The sequence below is a fragment of the Rhinolophus hipposideros genome (assembly GCF_964194185.1).
Source record: "Rhinolophus hipposideros genome assembly, chromosome: 13".
Lineage (NCBI taxonomy): Eukaryota > Metazoa > Chordata > Mammalia > Chiroptera > Rhinolophidae > Rhinolophus > Rhinolophus hipposideros.
In genome coordinates, this window is record NC_138059.1 from 67,748,203 (window position 1) to 67,776,130 (window position 27,928).

General features: G+C 38.2%; 1 protein-coding gene across 1 annotated transcript in view; it reads left to right on the forward strand.

Moving 5' to 3' along the window:
- The first annotated feature begins 524 nt into the window (after positions 1-524).
- Positions 525-27,928, forward strand: part of CRISPLD1 (cysteine rich secretory protein LCCL domain containing 1) — a 40,087-nt gene continuing 12,683 nt past the window's right edge. Inside the window, exons 1-7 of the mRNA XM_081071001.1 lie at positions 525-971; positions 1,882-2,201; positions 23,411-23,529; positions 23,890-24,022; positions 25,048-25,163; positions 25,906-26,006; positions 27,652-27,792. Of these exons, the coding sequence (XP_080927127.1) occupies positions 1,944-2,201; positions 23,411-23,529; positions 23,890-24,022; positions 25,048-25,163; positions 25,906-26,006; positions 27,652-27,792 (868 nt within the window). The 5' untranslated portion in view covers positions 525-971; positions 1,882-1,943. The remainder of the gene's footprint in view (positions 972-1,881; positions 2,202-23,410; positions 23,530-23,889; positions 24,023-25,047; positions 25,164-25,905; positions 26,007-27,651; positions 27,793-27,928) is intronic.

Consider the following 27,928-nt stretch of genomic DNA (forward strand, 5'->3'; position numbering starts at 1 on the left):
TTTATGATTGAAGTGGGGCTCTCCACGGTCAGGCAACCCTGAGTCACAGATCACCCATCATTCTATGAGCCCCCTTCCCCCATCTGATCACCATCAAGGTTTAAAGGAACCCAAAATAACAACTTCTCAATTCTAGGCAATGGCTCTTGGAAACAAGCGATGCCCCCCTACCCCCCCAGCTTCCCTTCTGCATCTTCAAGAGCAAAGGTGTGAACACCATCCCACTGCCTCCTCTCTGGGGCAGCTCCTTGTCTGTGAAAGTTGTTAAGGCCATTTTAGCATCTCGTCCTGAAGACACGAGGAGGAGGGGAGCTGCGAGGGGCGGCAAGACTTGGGGCCCTCCTTGCATTCCCCTCCCGCGGGGTCCAACGCCCGGGTGTCTGAATCCCAAAGCACACCCACAGCGGCCAAGCGTGCTGGCTTCGCGGGGCCAGAAAGAAGCTGGGCGGCTGGTCCTCTCTCCGGCGGGCATCTGTCCAGGGCTGCGGAGGTGGGGGTGGGCGAGGAGGGCGCTCGCGTCACGTGCGCGCAGGGACCGCAATAAATGCCCCGGGGCTGGAGCGAGCTGCGGAAGCGCTGGGCGCCTGGCTCTGCACGGCGGCTGCCCGGAGCTCCCGGAGCAGGAGCGCAAGGTCGCCGCGGGATCTGCCTCTGTCCCCGCCCCTGGCCCTGGCGTTTGGAGACGCTGGGGAGCCCTCCCTGGCCAGCTCCCTAGGCTGCTCCCTTTCCCCCCACAACTTCAGGCTCTAACTTTGGAGCGCTTGTCCTGCTCTTTGGTCCAGGGCCAACAGGAACCGCGGAGGCCGAGGCTGGCGACCCGCTGCCGTCAGCGCCCGGTCGCCCAAGGACGCGCGGTGCCCGGTGCTTCGCGGAGGGGGCTGTCTGTGCGCAGAGGTGCGTGGAGTGGGACGGCTGCGCGAAGGCCGGCGTCTCCTGGGCTCTGCGCTCCTAGGGCACTTCACACTGGAGAGGTAAGGCCGTTTCTCAAACTCACGGCTGAGCTGAGCACCTACCTTCTTTTCCTTCCCCTCTCCTTTTAAAGAAAACCACCTTGTAGGGAAGGATCAGACGCAAGGGGTGGGCTCCTGGGAAAGCAGCGATGGAGATTCCCGGGAGCTGGTTCCTGGAAGTGACCGTGCGTTTCCCCTCCTGCTCGCAGCGCGCGCTTTCCTGGGGGAGAAGGGACCCGTGCGCCCGGGGCGTGGGGCACGACAAGCTCTGAAGCTGCGGGTGAGCTGTGGGCTTTCTCGGGTGCGGGGCCCAGGGCAGGCACACTTTCCAGGAAATAAGGAGTTCTTGGCAGGCGCCCGCAGGAGAGGCTTCCCCCACTGACCCGAACCACCCATTCGCATTTGTTCTCTAAGCCCTCTCCTTGTGCCCATGGATATTTGTATGGATAACGTTTTGTACTTCTTTAAAACGGTCACCTCTGTGTCAGCATGTGCGGACATTCTGAACGTCTGTGAACGGGAGAGAAAATACGCTGGGCTACAATCATACCTTGAAACACAGAAACGTGGACCTCTAGATTGATATAAACCCTTTCAAGCTGTATTTAGTTACAGCCCTGTAAAACCTTGCAGTTCAAAAATTATTTTCCAGCTTTGGCTCTGTTGGGCTACTTTTGCCATTTATTTTTGGCCTCACGCATATCATCTTGGAAAACACAGTCGTCTGTTTTGTGGAAATAATACATTGTGAAAAGTCCCCTGGAGGGAAAACGTGTTGGAGATAAGGTATTTCAAAAGTGCAGTGTCCATTGCTGGCATTAGATAGACAAGTCAAACTGGCACCGTCCCTTTGTAACTTGTTTTACTTTTGTTCTTAGAAAATTAATACGTGCCTAGATTTTCACCTTAATCACCCTGCATGTCGTTATAGCCCAAAGGAGTGGAAGAGCCTGTTTTGGAGATTTTCCTGGGGAAATCCTGAGATCATTCATTATGAAGTGTACCGCGCTTGAGTGGCTGAGAGTGACCACAATGCTGTTCATGGCTAAAGCAATTCCAGCCATGGTGGTTCCTAATGCCACTTTATTGGAGAAACTTTTGGAAAAGTACACGGATGAGGATGGTGAGTGGTGGACGGCCAAGCAAAGAGGGAAAAGGGCCATCACAGACAATGATATGCAGAGTATCTTGGACCTTCATAATAAATTACGAAGTCAGGTGTATCCGACAGCATCTAATATGGAGTATATGGTAAGGAACATTTTCTGATGGTATGTACAAAGAAATGTTTTTTGATACTTTCAGTCTGCCTGGTTGAATTCCCTCATGCTACTATCTCATCTTTTACCATGTGTCTTGTATGAAACAAAAAAAAAAAAAAGATTTTCTTCGAGAGCACCTTCCCCTCCATATTCTTTTATTAGTGTTCCTTTCATTCTAAGAGCTCTAGGGTTTAGTAGTAGAATTAGCTTCCTTTCGATGCAGTGTTCCTACTAAGTGCTCTAAATTCTACTCTTACCAGGAAGATTCCGAACCTGAACATGCTGAACAGCCGGTGTATTTGCTTGTATGTGACTTACCGTGTTTCCCTGAAAATAAGACTGGGTCTTATGTTAATTTTTGCTCCATTGGGGCGTATTTTCAGGGGATGTCTTATTTTTTTCATGTACAACAATCTACATTTATTCAAATACAGTCACGTCATCTTCTGGAACATCGTCATTACGTACTGAGTGCGTCCGTCTGGCTGATGATCTTAACTGGGGCTTATTTTCGGGGTAGGTCTTATTTTGGGGGAAACACGGTAGTAGGACAACTACTCCTAATTCCTAATTAATGGAACCTTCTTATGAATGGTGGATCTGAAAAATCAGGAACCAATAATTTGAAGAAGCTTTCTGGATTGTTGATGATACATATTTTTTTTTTTTCCCCAAGTGGGCAATGTTCCTTACGGTTCTGTGAATGACATATTGTAAAGGGTACATTTCTGTGGTTGCTTTGTCAAGGTTTACTTGGCAATGGCTTTTTTTTTCCCTCTTCTGGATTTATTTGTGGACTTTGAAGTGTGACAGCAAGCTGGGGCAAAGGATTAACAAAAATATGTGACGTATCCTTAATAACCTTATATTTACTCTTAGAGTAAATTAAATTAGCAAGTTTGGGAAACAAAATTACATTTTAAAGAGTATTAACATATAACTCATTAATATACTATTTCATACCCTAAATATTTAGAAAAATTTTCAAAAAAATCTCTCGTGCTACTTGCATGATTAGAAGGGTACTAGCAAAGACTGATAATAAATAATTATTGGTGATGGCAAACTTATTTAATGAATATTGGGAAGGGCATTTCTCCTTGTACACACTGCAGGGTGCAGTTAATTTTATGCATTCTGGTTTTCCTTTTTTCCTGCATTTACGTTAGGTTTGATGGGTTATTCTCTGTTTAGGTAACTTTCATGGCACGTGGGAGTTTAAAATTCACATTACCCATTGCAAAATAGGACATTATATTATTTTAAATTTTATTGGAAAAATATTTTACTCTAAAGAAAGTGACTCAAGAGAACTCATGAGGGATTAAGAATTGTGGTGCAGCAATCAGGCTGTTTGAGTTTGAATTCTGATACTAACAGCCATTAGCTATGTGACTGCTGACAACTTACTAATTTCTCTCCACTTCAGTTTCCTCCTGTCCAGTATGCATAATCACCTCTGAGGACTGTCGTGAGGGTTGAATGGGATATAAAGTTTACCTCGTTTTCAGGCATAATGCAAGGTCCCATTAAATGTTAATAAGACACATAACTAGTTTAATGTCTCCAAATATTGTTTAAATGGAATATCTAAGTGAATTTTCAAAATTCTGTGCAGGAAATGGCATCTGTAATGTCTCCCATTTCTGCTTTCTGTATATTTTAAAGCATTTGTTCCAAAGTAAAAAAATTCTATGACTTCTTCATCTGTGAGCTTTCAAACAGAAAGAGCCAATTATAGGACCTTGCCAAGTAGGCCACTGTATGCTTATTCCGCGTGGATAGGTATTCAATTACTTTTTTATTTAAAGTAAGGAAGAACTTGGGAGTTGAAACGTACCAAGAGAAATCTGAGAATATCTGTGTGTGTTTTAAGTAATATGGAAATACTGAAAGAACAGTTCTGTGACTCGTGTTTAGGTCTGACTTCCAAAGAAAATAACTGTCTATTGTATGATGTCTGGTCTGGGGTGTTTATATGACTTTCTGTTTAGTTTCACTGGTTTCATTCTATCCTTGAAATGGAGATTCAGAAAGCAGCCAGGGCTTATGTTGTGTTGCCCTTAGATACCGTTAGCCCTGGAATGGTGTGTTGGCCATTCCCTGGGCTGCAGAGTTCAATGCCCAGCTGTAATGCTGGCACACATTTTCTAGAATACATATTTAAGGGCAAGTCTAAAAGAACAACACTGGTTTATTCCAAATACTGTTCTTTTATGTATTCCATGATAATATAAGTACAGATGTTGATCAGCCTTGTGAAAATGGGTTATTCAAATAGTTATTTATAGTGAATTTATTCTGAGAAAACAAAATGAAAAGCTGGCTAAAGAGCTGTTTCCTGTAAATTCTGCAATGCCGGATGATAAGTGCCACCACATTTGGCCACTGATACTCTCCTACATCATATTACATTAAAAGTTTGAATAGCCAGTTCCCTTAATTACATTTGGTGCTTATTTTGGTCTATTTGTCCTTGAACCTATGGCAGCCAAGCCACATGCACGTTCGGTGACATCACATCCCTATCCCTACTCTTATATTCAATTAATGAGGTGAAAAAGTAACTCTGGAAAGCTACATCTTCCTTTGAAGAGCTTATAGGTTGAGAAGAAAGAATAGACATTCTTGAAAATTTTCAAGTAAGCAAAGAAAATGCAATTCTTTGTATGTGTAGGAATAGTGCCCAGGGAGCATGGGATGATGGACTCTGCCTAATGGCGAGAGTCCCTCAGTGAGGACCATGATGTCTGTGTTGTCCCTGGCAGGTGGTCAGGACCCTGAATTGTGGCAAAGGGTGGGGGGGCATATCTCAATTAGAGGAAGAGGAATAGACAGATGTGGGGTGGCAGGCTGGTTGTGGGGAACTAGAGGCAGATTCGGTTGATGAAAACACAGACCTGTGGCAGAATCAGGAAGGGGAGAAAGGAGTTCGTGATGATAGAAACCGGTGATCCTAAGGAGAGAGATGACCGGCATTTAATGGAGGGTAAATTGAGAAACTGGAGCTTTTGGATCATCAAATGGGGCTGTTGCTGAAGAGGCAATGGGTGATTGAGGAGAACAATACTGCCTTTGGTTCACCTTTTGCCTCTGCTGCTTTCTTGTACGTGAGCTCTGAAGTCAGCACTCAGGGCACTGCTTCCTCGTGGGTGAAATCGGTGGAAGAATACGAACCCCACATGTGATAGGGAGAGAACACATGTGAGCAGTTGAGCGTACTCTCTTTCTTCACCCCTTTCCTTTCCGTGGGGTTTAAGACCCCATCACCTGGTTCTTTCATTGTCCTGGTTATTACGTCAACCTGTTGTTTCCTGAGCCTTCACCTGTGGTCTCCTCCAACCCTTTGGGACCCACACCTTTGACTTTAAATACCAAGTATGTAATGATGGCTCCATAGTCTAAGTCTATCCTACAATTCTCTTTGAGCTTCATTTTCATATTTCCTACTGCTACGGGGTCATCTCTGTGTAATATTACTCTACAGTTACTCCAAGCCTGGGATGTCTACAAAGAAAACAAACTGCCTTACCTTTTCCCTCCACTCTTGCCTGTCATCCTACTTCCGTTCCTGGATTCTTTCTCAGGGAATGTCATCAAAGTCGGCTCAGTTTTCTAAGGAAGAAAAGACAAATCAGAAAACTGGTGAGCACAGCCTCACTTCCTGCCTTGCCCTCGTTGCCTCGGCCCACTCCCACATAACATACACACATACCTATAGAGATACGCAATTACTTGCCAAGCTCTGTAGATTCTGTCTCAGAAATGTCTTTTGGACCATCTCTTCTATTTCACCCTAACCTCTACTCATTGTCTCATCCCGAGATGGGTACCACAGTTTCCCCCCCGCAGCAGGCTACACCAATCTATTCCTGCTTTATTTCCACTGTAGTCCACCTTCCTTACTGTTACTAAATCTTTCCTTTCCCTCAAACAAATCTGGGGTGCTTACCACCTGCACCAAACTGCTGCTGCTCAAAGCCCACTCTGATCAGTTTACACCAGGGAGCACGGCCAGTCCAGTGCCCCTTGCCCTCCACTCCCTTGCATATATTTGAATCTGTGTTGCACTGAACTGCTCACTGCTCCTGCAGACGGCCTCACTGCCCCTGCTTCTGCGCCTTCTCGCTAGTTCCATTTCTTCTGTGTCCAGAACACCTGTCTCCTGACAAACTCTTATTCAAGACGAAGCGCTAACATCTTTTCTGTAAACCTTTTTCTGGTGGGTGCACCCACTCCCCTGCCTTCTTCTGTGCTCCTAAAGTATTTTAGTCAACCCTATTTACAGTATTGACATTTTGTTGCAATGAAATATTTATGTCTATTTTCCTTTCCAAGACTTTGAATTCCTAGAGGGTAAGGAAGGATCGTACCTTATTTCTCTTTATAACCCCATGTCTCATGCACAGAAGTACTCAGTAAATATGTGTTGATGGAATAATGTTGAATGCTCAGTAAATATGTGTTGAATAAAGGGATGAATAGGCAAGTTTATATGTGAGATAAATGTAGAGGAATTAAAATAATACAAGTTCTGGAAGGTAGGATATCACCAACACCAGAGATACTGACATGGAATTTACAAATACGAAGAAGGAATAAATAACTAACTAAATAAATGGTAGGAAGGAATAAATGTTTCAAATAATTCAGAATTTTTCCCCTATTTTAAAAAAATATTCATGGCATACTAAAAATTCTTCTGTAATATAGAGTTCCTGAGATAATAGTAAAAATATTCAAATGTTCTGGAATTTAAATAATAAGTAATAAAATGAATTAATGGGTATTTACCTCTTGATACAAATATTTAACATAGAGCCTCAAAGACATTATAGATTGACTAAAATCAGAAATCGTTCATTGTGATACAAAGTGTACCGAAATCTAGATTGTGCTTTAGCAACCAGGACACTTTACCAAAAAAAGGACACATGGACCAATTACATAAGCCATTTTCCACCATTATAACTATGTCCACGTCTTTTAGAGACTGCTGACAGACACTGCGGGAGGGTGGGTGGCTCTGCCTGCTTACTGTCACCTCACATGTGGGCGAGACTATGGGCAGAAGCTTGGCACAGTTTTCCAAATGGAGAACAAAATACCGCTGGATCCCTCGCCTTTTGCCAGGCAACCAGTGGTACTTCCAGCCCGAGATGGCTTGGGTCCAGTTTGTCACTTACCTTCTTTCTAAGGCCATGCTTAATACTGGAAACAGAATTTTTCTTTTTCTTTTTGTTTTTCTCTTCTGTGCTTCCGTACAGCAGATAATTCCAGAAACTGGACATAGGACCACCTCATTTGCAGGGTGATGCTAATGTGGGTTTTGACATATTTCTGACTGTCTGTAGCCTGAATCCAATCCTGAAAAAGTGTCCTTTAGCTTGTAAGTTGCTCTGTTTACTCTCATGCATCCATATTTTCTGACATTATCTGTCACAAGTGACATATATACAGAGTAAAGAAGATTACAAAATGATGGCCCGATCACTCATTTATTTACCCAAAGCTCAATGTTTGCACATTTCTTATCTTGCTAAAAGTGGCAAGAATTCACTGTGATTAAGGTTTTATTAAACTCCCGATTCCTAAAATGATAGTTTTCTTTCTGTATACTGACACTTACCTGGTAAGTCTCAAAAATTTCAAAACTATTTGCACTAAGAGGTACATGGAATATCTGGATTCAAAGAATATTATCATTATGTAAAGTTATTAAGGCTTTTTAATTATATATTTAAAATAGCTAATTTTATTTTCCTAAAATGTTTTTATTTTACTTTAATAATATGGCTTAGGTACAATAAAGTTATGTTTTAATTATCTTGATCTACAGAATTTAAAAGTTTACAAAATCTTAGCTGGAATAGATAGTGTTGTTGTTGTTTTTTTAAAAAGACATTGACACTTTAAAAAGATATTGACACTTTAAAATTGATGTATTTTTCTTTTTGGAAGTTGCACTGTAGGTGGCAATACCTACAGGAAGAAAATGACATTACCATCCAGTTCTATTGAATTTAGTAATTACCCTGGAGTTCTGGGAGATTAAAGGTTCCTCCTTAAATGTAAGCGGCAAATCTAGGATCTTAACAAGACAGAAACGAGGTAGTTTTAACAGAATGGAACACTCACCACCAGAAAAATGCCAGAAAAATGTGAAATTGTTACTGTTATTTATTCCTCCCAGTTAGGAGTTTACCATATGCCAGGCACCATGTAGAGACCAGCAGTACACAATAAACATACTTGCTTCTTGGAATCGTTGGGAAAGACCCGACTCTCCAAATTCAGCGAGAGGCCCATGTAGCTGACACAGAATGAAGATGCAAAGTGATGTAGGAAATGAGGTCAGGGAGTTAACTGAGGATGGTGGATACAGGTTGCTGTCAAGGGTCACTTTTAGTCTGAGTGCCAAGAAGATGTTTAAGCCATTGGAGGAGAGGAACAGCATGATCTTACTTGCACTTATTCAGAACCATTCTGACCTTGTTGAGAACAGACTTTAGGTGAAACAAAGGTTTGAGTAGAGAGAAAGGCTATTGTAATCATCCAACAGTTGGTGGTGAGGTGGTAGCCATTAAGGTGGGGAGAGGTGGCAAGAGTAGAAATACACACTAAAGCCCCTTTGTAATCACAACAGCAATCAAAATTCAAGGAAGCCTTGTTGTAGGACAGATGACATTGGCTTGGACAGCCAGGCAGCCTGTAGGCTGGGAGTTCTTGCATCTCTTCCAAGACCTAAATCCACCCAAACCCTGACTGCACTTTTTTGAAAACCAGTGGCATTTTCCATGCTGGTTTAAATATCAATGGGGAAGATTCTGGATCTTTCAATTTATAGTGACTTCCAGAATGGTTACAGAGATGCTGGAAATTGCCTGGTTACTTGATACCCATTTGGCTAACCCAACGCCAAGACGTTAGAGGAGTTGGAACCAACCTCTGCCTCTTCACTTCCCAGGACAATTGCCTCCTGTTTTCCCTCATGCTCCGTCCTTCCCTCCCAAAAGCCAGTCTACTCTCACTCCCTCCATAAACAACAGAAGATGAGAACTTCAGCATGAGGAGCAGAACAGGACAGTGGCCCAGTTCCTGTTCGGTCATTACAATTTGCCAAGTGAAATGGAAAGCCATTGGAAAATTTTTTGCAGGAGATTGACTTGGTCTTACTCCCAGTTTCATAAAATTACTCTGTGTTATGAAGAGTCGTCTGAAAGAGGGCCAACGCTGAAAGCAGAGAGACAGTGAGAAAGCCATCGCTATATCTGAGTGAGAGATGGTGGTGACTGGGCCCCGGGTGGTAGTGGTAAAGATGGGGAGAGGTGAGGAGTTTCAGGGTATGCTTTGCTGGCATTTTTGATGGTTGTGTGGATAGCATCAATGTGAAGGGTGAAGGATAAGGAAGATCTGGGATGTTCTTAGGGATTTACTTAAGTGCATTGGTGGATAGTTGAAAGATTTGCAGGAAAAACTGACAGGAGGAGGGAAGGATAACACCACACATTCCTTTCTGGCCAAGCTTAGTTTGTGATGCCAGGTCATCCCCAAATGAGTTTAGTGGCCCTCAGGGAGGTGGGCCTTGAGATAAAAATGTGGAAATCATGTCGCTCTTATTAGGAACCATCTTAACTTACCTGACTGAACAAACTCAGCCAAAGAGAAGATTTTGAAGGACAAGGGCAGAAAGTCTTGGATTGAGCCCTGGGGCTCGCCAATGTATGGAGGTTGAGCAGAAAGGAAAAGCTGGCGAGGGAATCTGGGAACAAGTAGCCAGCAAAGTTGAAGGAAAAGACAGGGTACACCAGTGCCCCAGAATCCAGGAGAAGAGAGTTCAAGGGCAAAGCCAGTGCGTCCGTGTTGCTGAGCAGCTGAGTAAGATGAAGAAGAAAAGCTAACAATGGTCACATCAAAACGGAGGCTGCTGGCGAAGTTGGTAGAAGAGCCATTTCAGCGGCGGAGTATGACCGGAAATCTTGTTGAAGTAAAAAGAGGATGGGAGGTGAGGAAGTGGAGAAGGAACTTCAATTCCTCAAGGTGATGTTGCAGTGAAGGAGATCAGAGAAACAGAACTAGCTGTTGTTAGAGGGGAATATAGGAATTGTTTTTAAAGAGAATGTTTGCAGGTTGATGGAAATGAACAAGTTGAGAAAGCACTTGGTGTGGGAGGGAGAAAATATAACTACAGAATCAGTTCATTTATTGTAACAGGAAAGACTGAGGCTGTAGGTACAGAAGGAAGTGGCTGGGTATATTTCATGAGTAAAAGAGAAGATGTTCATGGGTATGCTTCTGCTTTAACCAGCAAAGTATGGAGCAAAAGCATCTGCTGAGACTGAGAGGGCAGGAAGGAAGGGGTGTGAGGACAGGACATTACGAAATGGTCATTTTGGAGACATGCATAAAGATCTTTGTGGAGTCAAATGTATGAACCGTTTCTGAGGTTCTTCAAGTTCATTTTGTTCACAATGATTTAAGTTAAAAAATCTAATAGATATGGAAGAGGTTTACTATAGTATGTCAAGGTATTTCCAAAATACAAGGGGACTGACAGTAATGATGGCTTCTGTGGGTTGCCATTGGCCGCACCACTCTTCTCAGCCAATGGAGATGAGATGGTTACAGGCATGTGAGTGGGGCTTCGATTTTTAAAGTATTCAGATAGTACATAATGTATATCAAGTGCAGAAACAGATACCGACTGAACAGTGTGTTTGAGGTTCAAATTGCAAACTGAATGCTAGATACAGATAGTTGTATATGGGAACTCTAAAAATTAAATTACAGAACTGACCCAAATACATGACTTGAGTTAGTGGATTACTAAACTTACCAAACGTAAGAACTTGGAACCGTGATCTGGGAAATCTTTTTTTTTTTCTTCCCTTTTAACTAGTTAACAGAATCAATAGCTGTGATTAAGTCAACTATTTGCATATAACTTATCGGGGAAACACAACGCATTTTCTATATTGGCAACCTCAAAGACAAGATATGAATATGGACACAATCTACGTAGTAGGGTGTACATACTTTATTTATATTTTAAGTTTTTAACCAAAGAAAATTTTGAAATCAATTATCAGGAAATTAAGGATAGTGATTGTTTCTCATGGAAAAGAAGGTAGGTAGGATTTGGGAACCAGAAATAAGGGACACTTTAGTTGATCACCACCCTGACTTGAATGTGAACCCCTGGGAATCCTGTTGCATTTTGCTTCAAAAGGTCTTCGTGGGCCCTGGTAGTCTGCATTACTAATGAGCTTATGGATGATGTGAACCCCACTTTGAGCAGAAGACTTCAGGCTCCCTGGAGGAAGCCGGGTCTAAATTGAGACATGAAAAGTTGACTAGAATTCAGATTCTTTCTTGTTTTTCCTTCCTCCTCAACTACTACACTCACCTTCCTTTTTATAAGGTAGTGCCTATAACTATTAGTGCTGGGAAACAGAAACTCCTTTTCACTTCCTTCCAAGAAGTGCTTAGAAACCAAAAGGATGGAGAAGCTTGAACAGTAAGATTCCTGAAGGCGTAATGTTTGACTACCTGGAGCAGGAATGAAAAATGAAATCTCAAAATTAGCTAATGGCACAGGTCGACTGGATAGTGACATGTACAGTACAGTCCGTGACAGGATAAACTCTAAAAGCCACACGAGTGAGAAGGGACGAAGTGGAATTTCAAAGTGGGCAAGTATGGAGTGCAACTATGTAGGCTAATGAGTGAGTCGGTAAGACTTGGGAATAATCAAGGGATTACTGCTCATAGACTCCCATTTGTTATTGTACCTCAAGCAATTCAAAGTCACCACCTAAACGGGACAATCCAATAAAGGTGCTGGGAGTGAAGACACAAAATGGTATTTTATACTTGCTCAAGCATATCAAATCCATATCTGAAATACCAAAGGGTTGACTGATAACCCTCAAAGAAACAGATCGGATGTTGTCCAGAGAAGGGAAACCAAACTGATCAAAGAGGAGGCTTTGGAATGAAACTGGAATGAGAGCTTCAGAACTCCTTTCTAGAAAGAAATGGCTGAGAGGTCAGTTGACCAAGAGTTTTGTGAACACTGAGTACAACCTAAACAAATGAAAAGCAGAGCTTTTTCATAGGAACATCTGTGCCATTATTCCATACGCCTTGGTGTTTTTTTGTTTGTTTGTTTTTTATGCTGTAGGAATATTGCCAAGCCCACCTGCATTTGCAGATGTCAGAATGCCTCGTGCCCTACTTGTTTTCTCTCTAATTTCTCTTCTTCCTTTAAGACTCACCTAACGAATAACCTGATTTTGTCTAAATTCTCCCATACAGAGTTAGATGCGAACAAAGATCTTAAATGAAAGAGTTTATTGTCAATAGATTCAAAGCAAAGCTAGGGATAATTAACTATAAGCTTTGTTTTATAATTAATATTGTGTTCAATTTAAATTCTAAGAAAATTATTTACTTTTTCATTGGAACTTTAGGTGGCAGTGATTATCTTCTTTTTTTTCCTTTTTTATTTAATGTATTGGGGTGACAATTGTTAGTGAAATTACATAGATTTCAGGTGTACAATTCTGTAATATATCATCTATAAATCCCATTTTGTGTTCACCACTCAGAGTCAGTTCTCCTTCCATCACCATGTATTTGATCCCCCTTACCCTCATCTCCCACCCGCCACCCCCATTACCCTCTGGTAACCACTAAACTATTGTCTGTGTCTATGAGTTTTTGTTTCTCATTTGTCTGTCTTGTTCTTTTGTTGTTTTTGGTTTATATACCACATGTCAGTGAAATCATCACTCAAAACTTTGCATTTGAATTTTTCCCTTTGTCACATGATATCAGCAAAGTTCCACAAAAAGGCTATGTGACCCACAGCAAATTACTCAGATTCTTAAAGGAACATGTGAATAAGAGCACATTTATTAAGATTTCACAAGTATCAGGTAATATGTTCGGCAGTTTCCTAATACAGATTCTGTGAGATATTTTTATTCTCAAATATTATTTCTCAGCAGGAAACAAATGCCATAGTAACAAGGGTTCCACAGGAAAAGAAAATCCTGAGAGGTCTATCTGTAGAGTGTGGGCAGGGCTAAGGGGAGCCATGAGGATGGAGACATCCAGGCTTGAATGGTCGTGTCACCACCTGGTGGGGACTGGAGCCTGGCAGTAGGGCTGTGTGAAAGGACATAGTCACCATTGTGGTGAGGCAGAGAACAGACAGTCCCCGACTTACGATGGTTTGGTTTAAGATTGTTTGACTACGACGGTGTGAAACAGATACCGGTTCATTAGAAACCATACCTCGGATTCTGCATGTTGATCACTTCCCGGGCTAGTGATGTGCAGTAAGACACTCTCTCATGAGGCTGGGCAGCGGCAGGGAGCCACAGCTCCCAGTCGGCCAGGCGATCACCAGGGTAAATGGCCGGCACTCTACAGTGTACTGTGTGACCAGCGTGTTTTGGATATTGTGTTTTCTCTTTTCGCATCCCATCATGTCTACAAAACACCCAGCTGTGTCTCCTGCTTCTGGTGATTAGAAGAGGAAGGCAGTTACTCCTGAGATGAAACTGCAGATAACTGCCCGATCATAGGCTAATGGAAGTGTTCTGAGCACATTTAAGGAGGGCTAAGGTACACGATGATGTTCAGTAGGTGAGGTGTATTAAATGTGTTTTCGACAACGCTATTTCCCATTTACAATGGGTTTATGGGAACGTAACCCCATCCTAAATTGAGGATCGTCTCTACTCAGAGACGATGAGTGGGGTCAAAAAGGGGGAATTCATACTTAAATTCACCTCCTACCCTCTGACTTCCTGTCTTTGTGTGCCATGGCCAAAGCCAATTGGAATCCAGAGGCTACAAAACCTGAAGTAACTGAGTATGTAGAGTTGAACCTTTGGGGACAAGGGGAGTGGCACTTAGGAGCTGAGAATGGCTAAGTGGGAACAAATGAAAAATATTTAACACAGTATTCTTTCTCAGATTTTCAATTAAGGACTTTTGAAAACCATATTTTTTAAACTATCACTTTAGTCATTGTGTAATTGTTGAAGAAGACAAAGCCGAGAGGCATATTATTCCTAAGGAATGCCTAAAAATCTGATTGAGAATGCTTTGGTTATTAAACTAGCTTTGAGCTTCTTCGCAGCCAGGGAAAGCAGGAAACCAAATGGTTAACATAGCTTCCAAAGACTGGAAACATAATATATCATTCTTGAGGCAGGAATTATTAGTGAAAACTTAACACAGATTTCTCAATATAGGAACAATGAGAAACTTAATACAGCAGTTTTGTTAAAGTATGTAAACATATGCATTTTAATGTTTTTTATATAAGCCTTTGGTTTGAAATGAAGTTATAGTGTTAAATTGGAGGTTTCAGCTTCTATGTGTCCATAAACTTTTTCTTTTACTGATTTGTCCAAGAAGTTTTTCATTTGCTAACCCAACTCTTTTTCCTTTGGAAAATTAGAAAAGCAACCATAAGTACAATAGATAAAAGCCATTAACACTGAATTTACTTTCAAAACTCAAGTTATTATTTTGATATTCAAATATAAACTATAAACCAATGCACAAGTAAATACTATCGAGTAATTTATTATGAGAGTTCATCTTTCCTTTCATGTATTTTTTGGGGGCTTGACTTTAAGATCAAATTAATGGGCTATGAGTAAACTAAAATACACGTGTCCATTCTTATAAAAATTGATCTAATTCCATAGATCAAGATACAAAGAACCAACAGATGGTACTTTCTCACATGCTAAAGGAATTCCTTAAATACTGCTGTCTCAAACAGCCAGAACCTAGTCTTGAAGATGATTAACTACTCCTCTCTTAAATGACGAGAAAAATAATGAAGGCATCCTAGCCCTGAATTTACCACAAAGTCAATACAAAGATATGACATTTACCAAAATAATCTAAATTGAGCTTTTCAAGGTTTTTCCTAGTTTGGGAATTAAGAGCCAAAGCATTAGATACAGATCTTTCTAATCATTGGTAAATTATGTGTTCAAGAAGGCTCAGAGAAGGGTGAGATACATGGAGTATTGGCGCTGGAATGACTTTCAAGAGAGAATGTGAACAGGACTTGGGTGAAAGGATAAAGTTTAAGTAACTGAAGAGGAGAGAAGAAGAGAGAAAGAACGATTCCTTTTGGGGAAAATCTCTGATGGATTCAGTGGCCAAGAACTTGCTCCTAACGTGTGGTTATGCGAGGTATGGGCCTCGCCCAGGTCTCAGAAAAGCCAAAGCTTGGATATCTCTCCTGGCCTATCTACCAAATAAGAAACTGCATTTTAAACAGATCTTCTGGTGATTTGTAAGATCTTTAAAGGTCCAGAGAGGCAGCTGTGGAGGGGCTCGTGTTGAAGAGGGGTGGGATATAAATAAGGTGGGGCAGTTATGGCCAGACTCAGAGGGCCTTGGCAGTGAGATAAGATGGGGTGAATTAGCAGACATTCTGTAGAAATGTAAGGATTATGTCAAATTAATGGCTCTGCCGCCCCAAAAGTACAGCCCGTCTTACGTCACGACGCATTCAGTCTGTATAACATTGAAATAATGGGTTTCATTGAAACCGTCTTGTGAATTTATCCACACATGCAATTTCCATTGCAAAAATTATTTTAAGTTAAATAAAATGAAGAGGCAGTTCCATAAGTTATTAGGTTGCTACATTTTTAAGGTTTTCAGGCCTTGTTTTAAAGTGGATTTTAAGTAAAATACTGCCACATGTGCCTCACATCTTTAACTTCCGGGAGACCCTAATAAGTGCATTGCCCCGAGGTAGTGCCACCCTCCAGTACCTGCAAGGCCTGAATGCCAAGGAGCACAGGTGTTCCCTTTGAAATCTGAGCTCGTGCATTTTCTCTGTAACTACAAAGTCTTTTCAAAACAGGTGAAGCAGAGTAGTTAAATACCTGAGGTAATTTCCGAGTTGTCAGGAATGTATTACTGCTGTTTTCCATAGTGTTTTTTATACCAGATGACTTTGTCTCAAAAGCATCTTGCACTCTTTCAGCACAGACTGACTGACTTATTTCATTGATGTCAGTTTCTTTATAGTTCCACCAAAGGGGGAAAGAAGGTGGCTTTAAAGAATTTATAATGAAGCATTATATTTGGAATTTAGGTCTGAAATATCTTGAACTCTCAAATGTCTTACTTCCATAGAGTGAATTCATTCTTGAAGGTCAAGTTATTGCTATTTACAGGATCACACTGACAGCTTATTTCATCAGATTTTGGGATTGCACTTTCTGATTTAAATAGAAAAACACAACAGTGATTTGGGAGGGATTTCGTTTTGACACATGATGGATAACTTGCAAATCTGGTTTTCCAGAAGTGGTGGCCCAGCAAGAATTATCTTTTAACGGTTGTATTTAGAAAGAAATAACTCTTGTATGTCTGATTTTCTTTAACCACTTCTACATTCATGAGCTGGATGAAAAATCCTGCTCTTCCTTTCAACTGTGGGAAAAATTTATATTTCAAAGATTTTAGCATTGGATTTTTAGGACTAAGCTGAAGAAAGGCTTGCATTTAATCTTTTATTGAGAATATCTTCTTGACTTTTTCAATTAAGTTTCAGTTATAGTTATCAGTTTGGGATAACATTAAACCTTTCTTGAATAGAGATGATTCAGAAACAACTGCATTCTGTTCTACACCTATAATTGGAAGAACTGAAATGTTCTTGGTGTTGCAGTCTTGCAAACCACAAAATAGCTTTTGCTTCTTGGTTAGGAAATGCCCTTAATTATCACCATATCACCAGAAGGATTATTTTACAGTTTGTATGTTCTTATAAGCAATACAGGGCATTCTATAAGAGACTATAAATACAAAATAATAGAATTTTAAAGCTAAAAGAAACGGAAGAGACTTATTCCAGCTTCCTAATGTTACATATAAGGAAACAGAAACAAACCTTGACAAAAACAAAGAGATAAATTTGAAAATATACAATTTTAGTAGTAAGAAAAGCTCTTCCAGGATGTATCGTGTGTTTTAAGTACTCATAATTTGAGTAATTTGAACAAGTGCAAGCTCACTTTTATCTCTGTCTATATAAGAAAATGAGAGGAAAATTTATCACTGATGACCTCACTTGTATATGTGCAGAAGACATAGCACAGGGAGGAGAATTTTTCAATACCACTGAAAGCTAGAGTGCTATCGTTACTTCTGACAGCTCAGAACTGAAGTAGGTTTGGAGACATGAGGGGGGTATCCCAAGATAAGTATGAAGATATATACATCACAAAAGAAGAATGCTTGTGGGATCCATTTCTCAAAATTTATTTCAAATGCTCAGTTTAAAAAAATAATTTCATCATGCTCTTTAATGTTTTCAGTGGTAGGAAGACCAGAGCTTCCAGCCTAGATCAGGACTTCTAGCAAGCATAATAGCCTTTTCTACACCACTGTGATTTCATATTAATTATGCTGCCAGAGAGCAGTGCATATTTTAAAAGTCCATACTAAATTGCAAATTATATCATGGAATGGTGTTTGTTGTCATTAATAGACTACCTAATAGTATGAGTCAAAGATCAATTACTTTTTGCATTTCTCTTGGAAATCCATTAAAGCTATATCAATTTTGCATAAAGGTCCGATGAATTAAAACAATTTTATATTATTTAGATGTTCTTTCATACTGTTTGATAATTACATTAATTCCTATTTTCCATTTAAAAAAATGTTTCTTAACTACTTAAAGACATTTTACTTAGCATGTCTTTGCAAAGACCTATTTTAGCTTCATCCACTTAGGTGAGTTTCTTAGAATGGTATTATAGAAAATCTTACAATCCTATATCTCCCTGCTTAGAATGGCATTTAACAATTAGAAAATTATGTGAGAGTTTCTAGTCAATACATTATTTCTGTGTGCATTTAAAAGAGACCATGCCAGTTAATTCCCTATTCAAATTTCTTTATTCATTTATATATTTTCTTCATTGATGAATCTAACTCTATAAGATAAGCTGCTTAACAACGTCAGTGTCACCTACGGTATTCTCAATGGTAGACTAACTACTATTGTGATACCTTCCTATGAAGTGCTTACCAGTAACTTTGTGGACTAACAGATGCCATCATCTCCTCCCCTATGGTAGATCTTTGAGATAATTTATATATGAAGAGTCTTAATTACACAAATTTGCATCAAACACATAATCTCACAAAACTTTACTCCATATGCTTTAGTAATCTAAAATGATAATAGTTACTTAAAAAGTTCTTTAAGATTAGATTGTGTAAAATTTATGTTTGATTTTTATTTGAAAAATAGCCCACTTTTCCCTTTAGTTTTTTTTTACTAACATTTTTGAAGCATAAATTATAACAAAATGCTCATCTACATACAAATTCTTGGTGACTAACACTGACCTTCAAATCTTGTTTAATGTACTGGAGTAATTTTGAAGCTGGAAAGATTTAAACAATTCCCAGGACATGAAATTTCAAATTATAAGAATCTGGAAAGAGCTGTAAATTTTCTATGGTCAAGAAGATATATTTGAAAACACTTAATCATTTTTAAGAGAGAAAACTATTCCCAGTGTCAAAGAAAAAGAAAAAAATTAATAAGATTAATGACTGTTTTTGCTTAATACACAGTACTGGTTTTGCCTAAGGTACTGGTAAGCTCGCGATATTAACTCTATTTCAAACTACATTCTTCAGTGATTTCCAACCTTCATTGATTATCTCTTATTAAAGAAAGATAGCAGGTAGTCTGATAAGACTGACTTGTATATGCTCATTCATACTTCCCAAAGGATAGCAGTCAATAGAATTTTCTGTACGCCTCTAGATAGTTACATAATTTCCAATTTCTACAAGTATGATACTTTAGTACTAAAATTCCTGTATATTTCTAGGTTTACTTTTGGAAGTCCTTTGTTAATATTTAAGATTTCACACAGAGAAGTGCGCGTGCACACACACACACACACACACACACACACACAGGAAATGATAGAGCCTCCATGTTGAACTGGCTTAAAAATATCATTGGAGACAAAGAATGTCAATCATATTGTTTTTCTCGTAGTAATAAAACTTTGTTGAACATTTTAATGCACTCTAAGAAGGAACAGCTTATGGTGATGTAGTTGGAAAATGGAGTGGTTTTCATTTCTACACACCTCAAGTACCCCGTCTTATAAAGAAATGGTAATTTTAAGTGTGGTTTGGCTTTAAATTAGTGCTGGGTAAATAGTTCAGAGAGGAAAAAAAAAGAAGCCCTTCAGGCCATCTTGATTTAATTTACAAACCTGAATTTAAATAGAAATGTATAGAGACTAACCTGCATTTAAATGGGACTGGTAGGCATTACTGGTCGTCTTAAAACCTGAAATGGAATGTTGTAGCATAAAAATATACATTCCATCCTGTTATCATGTTACAGTAATATTTCTTCCAAGACAACTATATTCTCAGTAAATTTCTTTTTTAAAGAATCTTCTTAATTTGCATTGTTAAACTTGACCTGAATACCTATGCTTGATTAGATTCTTTATGTAGATAATTACCTTTAATATTGTCACTAATTAGTATTTATTAAATATTGATAGTAAATTTTAGTTGTAGTCCCCTTTACCTTATTTCTTATATTAAAATAATGTATGTTTCTAGTTTAGCCTTATTATACTTCACTTTCCCTCTTATTTTTAATGGATTAGATAGAAAACTTGTATGCTGTAAAAAAAGCTTATCCATAGGATATACTTAATCATTGAATTTTAGTCCTCGAAGGGGCCTGCATTATCTTCTGTTTCAACTGATACATTTTACAAATAAGGAAACTTAGCCTAGAGTATTTGAGTGATATGTTTTAGAGTTTTATTTCAATTTCTATACTTCAGATATATAAACAAGTTTTCAAAATATACTTGTGAATTTGGAACTAGTCGTATATCCTCTCCAAAAAGGATCCATCTTCGATTTCATAGGAAAAACTGACATCTAAGACTGTAGCATTATGCATAGATAGAAAAGAGTAAAATGACCTAGAATAGGGTGCTAAGGTCTCTTCCCAGGGCTTACATGGGTGGTTCTCACTGGGTCTCTCACGTGTTTGCAGTCACCTGGACTTGTATACTGACAGGTCTCCTGCCTGGGCTAGGAAAGGAAAACTCAAAGGGGCACTCCTCCCACATCTCTCTGTTTCTGTGTGGTCTCTCCCCATGACCTTTCCAGCTACCTCTGCAGGGCAGCTGGACTCTTAATTTGTTGGCTCAGGTCTGTCAAGATGTGTGTTTTAAAAGAGAAAGAACCACAGAGGCTGCATTCCTAACCAACCCTGAGAAGTCTCTCAGTGCCATTTCTATTCCTCAGCAGTCACTGTCCAGGTCAAATGGAAAGGAAGGCAAGGGAATTCAACTCCAACTTTTGTGCTTGAAAACCATCACAGAGGTTTTAAGACATTTTTTAAAGCCATCTAGGGACTGTTTGTTTTTCTTCTGGTTCCTGGCTACTCTTTGAGTATGAGGTTGCTAGATTAGAAACCTACTGATTAAGTATAGTTTCGCTGTGCATATGAATAAAGTACTAAGGTAGGCGAGAATTGAATTTCTAAGATTGAAGACAAGAATTGTTTGTCTTTTAAGGACAAACTGCTTTCCAGGGAACCCTACCTGGAAACCTGCTTGCTTTTGAGAGATGAACTCTCCAACCTTCTTGATACAAAAGGAAATCATCATCTTGCTCATTTTCTGGGATTTTAGCCAAATTCTTTGTTTCTACCTAAGTTGTTTGGGTAAATAATGACAGCAACTTGAATTATATCTTTGTAGAATTATGTAAAATATTAAATTATATAATTAGGTTTAACTTGAGTACTGGATTTAAGAAATCATATGCCCGTGTTTGGCAAATAAAGTGCTTGCCTGATAAATATTTATGGCATACATTTCTGATGTCTCTATCACAAAACAAGTCATCGTGAATATTTCATATTGATTCAAAGTTAAATTAAAGCTTTTATGAAAATCAGCTTCTTTTACTGCTCTTAATTTTTTAGTTACATGTAAGTATATGTTTTTGTATTTTTGGTAGGTAATAAAGATGCCCAATTATACCCTTATTATAATTATACCCAATTAGAATAAGAATATACTTATTCTAATTGGATATAAATTTTACTTCTTGGCTTTGAAAACATGAATTTATATATTTCAGATTCACAATTGAATAAAGACTGTTCATTTATAAAAACTTACATGAATACATAAGAAACTTCTCCCCACACATCCCCCCACCATTTTTTTCCCCTCCCCAGTGTTTCTTCCTTTTGGTCTACAGTGTGGTTAGGTGTCTTCCATCCTTTAAAAATGAAAGCACGCAAACACATTCTCCCCAAACCCTAGCATCTTATCTTTTTAATTTTCTTTATCCCCATCACTTTTCTTCCTCTCTAAAGTTTTATTAACAAAAACCCACACTTGCTTTGTCCACTTTCTCTTTCCACTCACGTATTAATTTTCTGTGTTCTGACTTCTCTACCTAGTACTGACCCGAAATTGCTCTTAATCATGAAGTAGTACTGAGCAGACCTCATTGTTCTTGACTTCTGACATTTGACCTTGTTGCCCACTCTCTCTTCCTGAAATCTCTCGTCCCAGTCCCTTCGCTTTAATTTAATCCTCTTTCAATTTCCCCTTCATCTTTCTGATCCCATTTTTCCTAGTCTATTTCACTAACACATTGTTTTTTTCTCCCCTTCAATTTTGATAACTCCAGAATTTTTCTTTCATTTTCTTCTCCTTCTGTATTATCTTCCTGAGGAAATTCATCTCTGGGTGAATAACTTTAGAATTCCTATGTTCAGAGCTTGTTTTTTTTTTTTTTTCCTCAGAACTCCAGTCATATATTTTCACGTTGTTTGACATATATAGTGTATGCATTATGGGTACTACACACCTCACCCGCAAAATATGCACAGAAATACACAGGCACACATTTCCATGACAACAACCTATTTCTCTTTCTGTATTTTCTTTCTCCCAATTTGGTAACCTCATCAGTCTTCACTTATTTTTCCCCTTACCACCTACTTCTGGTCATCCATCAACTTCTAGGAATTTAAATTCCCAAGCATCGGTTCAGTCTGTCTGCCCTTTCTGGCTCATTGTGCTCGCCTTAGGTCATGTCCTCCTGTTCTCGTTCCAGGACTATTACCTATCCGCTTAACATGCCCAGAGGCCTGTAACTGACACTGCCAAGACTGACCCCAGGTCTACCTAACTCTGTTTTTACCACACTCATGACACTGTTTTTCAGATGAGCAATTTGAATATTAAACCCGAGATATGCAAAATAATTTCAGCAATAATTTTCTAATTTTAAATATTTCTTTATAAATTATTTTAAAAGTATGAATTAATTGCCCTAATTGAATTTTGTATACAGAATGCATATATATATATATATATATACACACACATATATTTAGAGGATTTTCATTCATCAATCATTCATGCATTCAGCGTACATTTATTAACCACCTTGTCCATATGACGGATGCAGAAAATAGGCCTAAAATACCAGCATGACTTAAATAACTGCCCCCGAGCAACTTATAGTCTCATGAAAGATTTAAACATATAGACAAATACCAACATAGCAGTGTAATAGCTGCTAAACAAAGGAGTAGAACAAAGCTTTGGGAGCCCCAAGGAGGAAAGAGAGAATTGCAAGGTGTCAAGAAAGTTACATAAAGCTGTATTGTGAAGAAAGAATAGGGATCTGTCTGACAAATAATTGGGAGAAGGATGTTTTAGGCAGAGGAAACAATGCCAGCGAGGGGAAGGGCTGCAGGTTTCATGACAGTGGACAGTGGGACCAAGATCTCAGACTTCATGTATGCGGGGAATTGGCTGGATCTGTTTAGACAGAGGAATCAATGAGGTGTATTTGTGCTCAGTTAGATAATTCTGAACATTTGTAGGGCAGGTAGGAAGGATGAAAATTAAGGTAAGGAGACTAGTTAGGCTAGTGCACAAATGTAGGTGAGAACCCAGACTAAGATACTGGCTTTATAAAACCAAGTAAGAAAGAAGGGAGAAAGCGTAACAACTGAACAGCACTATATTCTGAAGAAATATCCAAACTATACACATGCATTAAATGTTTGCATCTCTATTTTGTTTTTGTTTTAAACTTTAGACATGGGATGTAGAGCTGGAAAGATCTGCAGAGTCTTGGGCTGAAACTTGTTTGTGGGAACACGGACCCGGAAGCTTGCTTCCCTCAATTGGACAGAATTTGGGAGCACACTGGGGAAGGTAGTTTACACTGTAACTTTGCTTCTGAAAACACGTGTTCGAAACGAATTGCATATTAACTCATGTTGCCCATTTTCAAAGGCTAAGTGCCTAAAAGGAAAACAAGTAATCCCACCAACACAGATAATACAAAAATAAAAAATAAATAAATATCATACAGGAATGATCATCAGTATTCGAGACTTATTTTTGTTTTAAATCTCTGATATAATAATACTAATGTAACGGGCACAAGTATTTACAATTACTAACTTCCACAAAAACTATCTCTTTACCAGACTTGATCAGTCTGTTTGCAATATTTGGTTTTACATGTTCTTCAACTTTACTTGCTCTTTATGGTTATTTCATTTCCAATAGGTATAGGCCCCCGACGTTTCACGTACAAGCATGGTATGATGAAGTGAGAGACTTTAGCTACCCGTATGAACACGAGTGTAACCCTTACTGTCCATTCAGATGTTCTGGTCCCGTCTGCACTCATTACACACAGGTATGTTTGCGGAATGTTACACTTCCTTGCTCTAAGTTGAGTTGGTGTAACTATGGGAGAACTTAGGCTACTCAACTTGTGACTTTCTTATGTTTTTTTGGTATGGCTATTAAAAAATTAGACAGTTATTGATTTATGTAGAATAAGCTTAGAAATTTCTGTAAACAGTAAAAGTAATAGTCAGAAAAAAAAATGTCCAACACCTACTGAAAGTGACATTATGGCAATGATTTTACATATGAAACATTTATAGTACAGCCCCAATAATGCAAATGGGCAAATGTTACCATCTTTAAATCAGATGTTATTATTCTTTTATTTTCCAAAGATTAAAAACAAAGTTTTATTTACCAGTGACATTTGGTATATCCGTGTGTGCAGCATTTATCTTTTTTTTTTTTTAATAGTGTACATACTTGGTATTGGATATGTTCCCAACACCGAAATCACACAACTAAAGGCAGATTCAACTAGATAAAGAACTCAGCATAGATCTGAGTTCCTGGGAGTTCTATGACTGATTATTAGTGAATATAAAGCAGACCAATTGTTCTTTATGCCTTTGCTTGTGATGAGATTAAGATCAGTATTGAACTCCTTAATAACCACTGGTACAATGAAAATATCATGTTGTATAATGATACGTTTGAACACCTAAGTGTTTTCTCCAGTACTTTTTGTTTAAGATGAGAAATTCTGTCCCTTTGTTAGCTAAGTTTCTTTACAGAAATGCTAACACAGAATTTAGGTTTGTGAGGATAACTTTTGAATTATTTAGTAAATTTGTACTTTGAAGATGCTTACATTTTGTAGCCAGACAGAGTTACCCAGCTGTAGATCTCTTCTTTTAATTGAATTAAACACTTCCCAAAGTCTCAGGAAAATTATCCTTTTTGACATTGCCTCATTTCACTTTGAATGGTAAATGTTTCTCAAATTCAGTTTTACACATTTTCGCTCAGATACGTGGTGTCTTATTTCATCTCAACATGCTTGTTTTTGAGCCTGTCTTTTCTCTAATGTAGGTTGTGTGGGCCACAAGTAGCAGAATAGGCTGTGCCATTAATTTATGCCATAACATGAACATCTGGGGGCAGATATGGCCCAAAGCTGTCTACTTGGTGTGCAATTATTCCCCAAAGTAAGTAGACAAAACAGTACTCTCATATGTAAATTTTTCTTAACAAATTTTTCTTAATAACTTTATATTCTTGAATTTATTAATTTTCAGTGTGTATTCTTGAGTATATTGTTTGAACTCAGTTTACTTAATATGACAATAATTATGGTTGTCTGATGCACAAAATCAGTGTTTAAAAGGAATAGGAAGTTGCAAATATGATCTTTGTGAAGACAGGAATCATGTTTTTATCCCTTGAGTTTTACTGCACTATCATATTGCATAAATAATTAATAAATGTGGTTTACTTGAGATGAACAGCTATAGATTAACCGAGAAATACATTTTCACCTGTGTACAGACCATTCAAATGATTACATTAACATATCATATAACCATACTTATGGAAATGTGTGTCTATGTATTTCTATGCATTTAGGGTCATAACTGAGTCTAAAATCGGTTTTTATTAAAACAAATGGAAAATAGATGAATATCGTATAGCAGAGTTTGGTGTTCTGCAAAAGTTTGATTTTGTAATTTTTAACATTATGCTAGCAAATTATTTAGTATATTTTCAAAAGAATGAGGCAGCGATTTATGTTTAAATCTAGTAGCCAAAAGGACTCTGTGATAAAAAAAAATAGACATCTTAAACCTACACCTCAAAATCATTACTTAGAAGACTCTTATATAGTATTTTGCAATGTATTAGAAATTATGCTATTACACTACCTCTTAAAAGAGTGCTTATCTCTTTAAGGGGAAACTGGTGGGGCCATGCCCCCTACAAACATGGAAGGCCCTGTTCCGCTTGTCCCCCTAGTTTTGGAGGAGGCTGTAGAGAAAATCTGTGCTACAAAGGTATGTGTTGCTGTGTCATAATATTCAGTATGAGTGATATTTTAATCCAACATATGCATTCATTTCTGTTTTAAAAGAATGAAATATTTATTTATTACCCAAAAAATTTCTAGAACTCTATTTCAAATATTTTGAAGCCATTTAGAATATTAAAAAGCATTTATCATATTAATGCCTTTTATACCAATATATATTTAAAGGAAGGTTTCATGATTATTCCAGATGACTTCTAATTGTATTTGAAATTTATCCCAATGTGACAAGTATATTTACATTCTTAAAAGCCATCTTGAAATAGTGTTGACTGAGTTATTTTCATAACTCATCATTTTTAAAGGATTTGGCAGTTTAATACAATTTATTTTTAGAACTTTAAACATTTTTGCCAAAATACCTATCTATGAGTCTTACTAGAACCATGCTCAATGAATTGTACTGATTCTCTGCTTCTTACTGTAGACTACAATTTCTCATGCCAAAGTAACAAAAAAAGTATAATAGTATTATAAAACTACTGTAAAAGTAGTGCTCTCAAATGCATTTTATGCCCTAAAAAGTAAGTATAAATAGGGTGTCCTATTTATAGCACATGAAGATAAAATGCATATGACAAAGCTTTGTGAAAGTTGTCATGGTTTTGTTGGGCATCCAGATGAACCTTTTTAATTTCCTTGTACTTTTTTCTTAATGGTGACTAAAGGAGGATTAATTTAGACTGAGTGTACTATAAAATATATGAATGAATACGGAGATGCCTCTTTTTTTTCTTCATAATGACTCAATGCTCATTAGCTATAATGAGCAGACAAGAAGTGCCATATATTTTACTCTGTTATATGAGCCATTTAATTTCTGGAAGCATTTTTTTCATTGTGTGTGAGTCTGTTTTCAATTCTCTTTACCCCCAAACCTCTTACCTACTTGCCCCTTCACCAATGGCCATTGTATTTTACTAAAACTGACTTGCCTCTGACTTCATACTTTTTTTTCTGGGTTCTAAGTTCTTAGACACAATAAAAATAACACAACTCTCCAAAATGTGCCAGTGTCAATATATAACTCAACCTGGAAAAAACTCTTAAATTCAAAGTTTAAAATTATTCTCCATTGTCAAGCTTCAATTTCTGCACATTGAATTTCCTTCTGAAGGAGAAAAACCTTTCCAGGGAAACTGATATTGTAATAAATAACAAGGGTATATCAAGTCTTCTTTAAGCTGAATTTTTTTCTATGGGAGAATTTTAAACGTGATTCTGAAAATATTACAAATATGATTTCATTTGGGAAAACAAATTCAAATTTACTAAGCCCTGACTTTATTAGATCACTGTGTAGACTTCATACTGTCATTATGAAAATCAATCACGAATACCATGTTAAAATATAAACAACGTTTAGAAATGACTCCATTTAATATTAGTCAAATGGTAGCATCAATTAAATCAAGGGCTCAAAAGTCTATATGAATGTTTCATGTACGCCAATGGAGTCCGTAAGATAATCACCTTAAGCCAAAACCGGTGCCAAAAAACAGTACTGATTTTTCCAGTTTTAAATGTTAAATGGGCATGGAAAGGTATGTCATTAGTTGATAATTTGTGCACATTTAGAATGGGATTCATATTTCTTAACTCCATTCTAACAGAAGGATCAGACAGGTACTACACTCCTCGAGAAGAAGAAACCAATGAAATTGAACGGCAGCAGTCACAAGTACATGATACCCACATTCGGACAAGAGCTGATGACAGTAACATAAACGAAGTTGTCAGCACACAGCAAATGTGTAAGACTTCTGCATTACTTACAAAAATTTTAAAGTTCACATAGGTGATATATCCATCTATATTTAATTAGCTTTAATATTTTTAGAATGGTAAAAGCTTGGCATTACACTAAATGTGAAGATTTATAGCACCTTT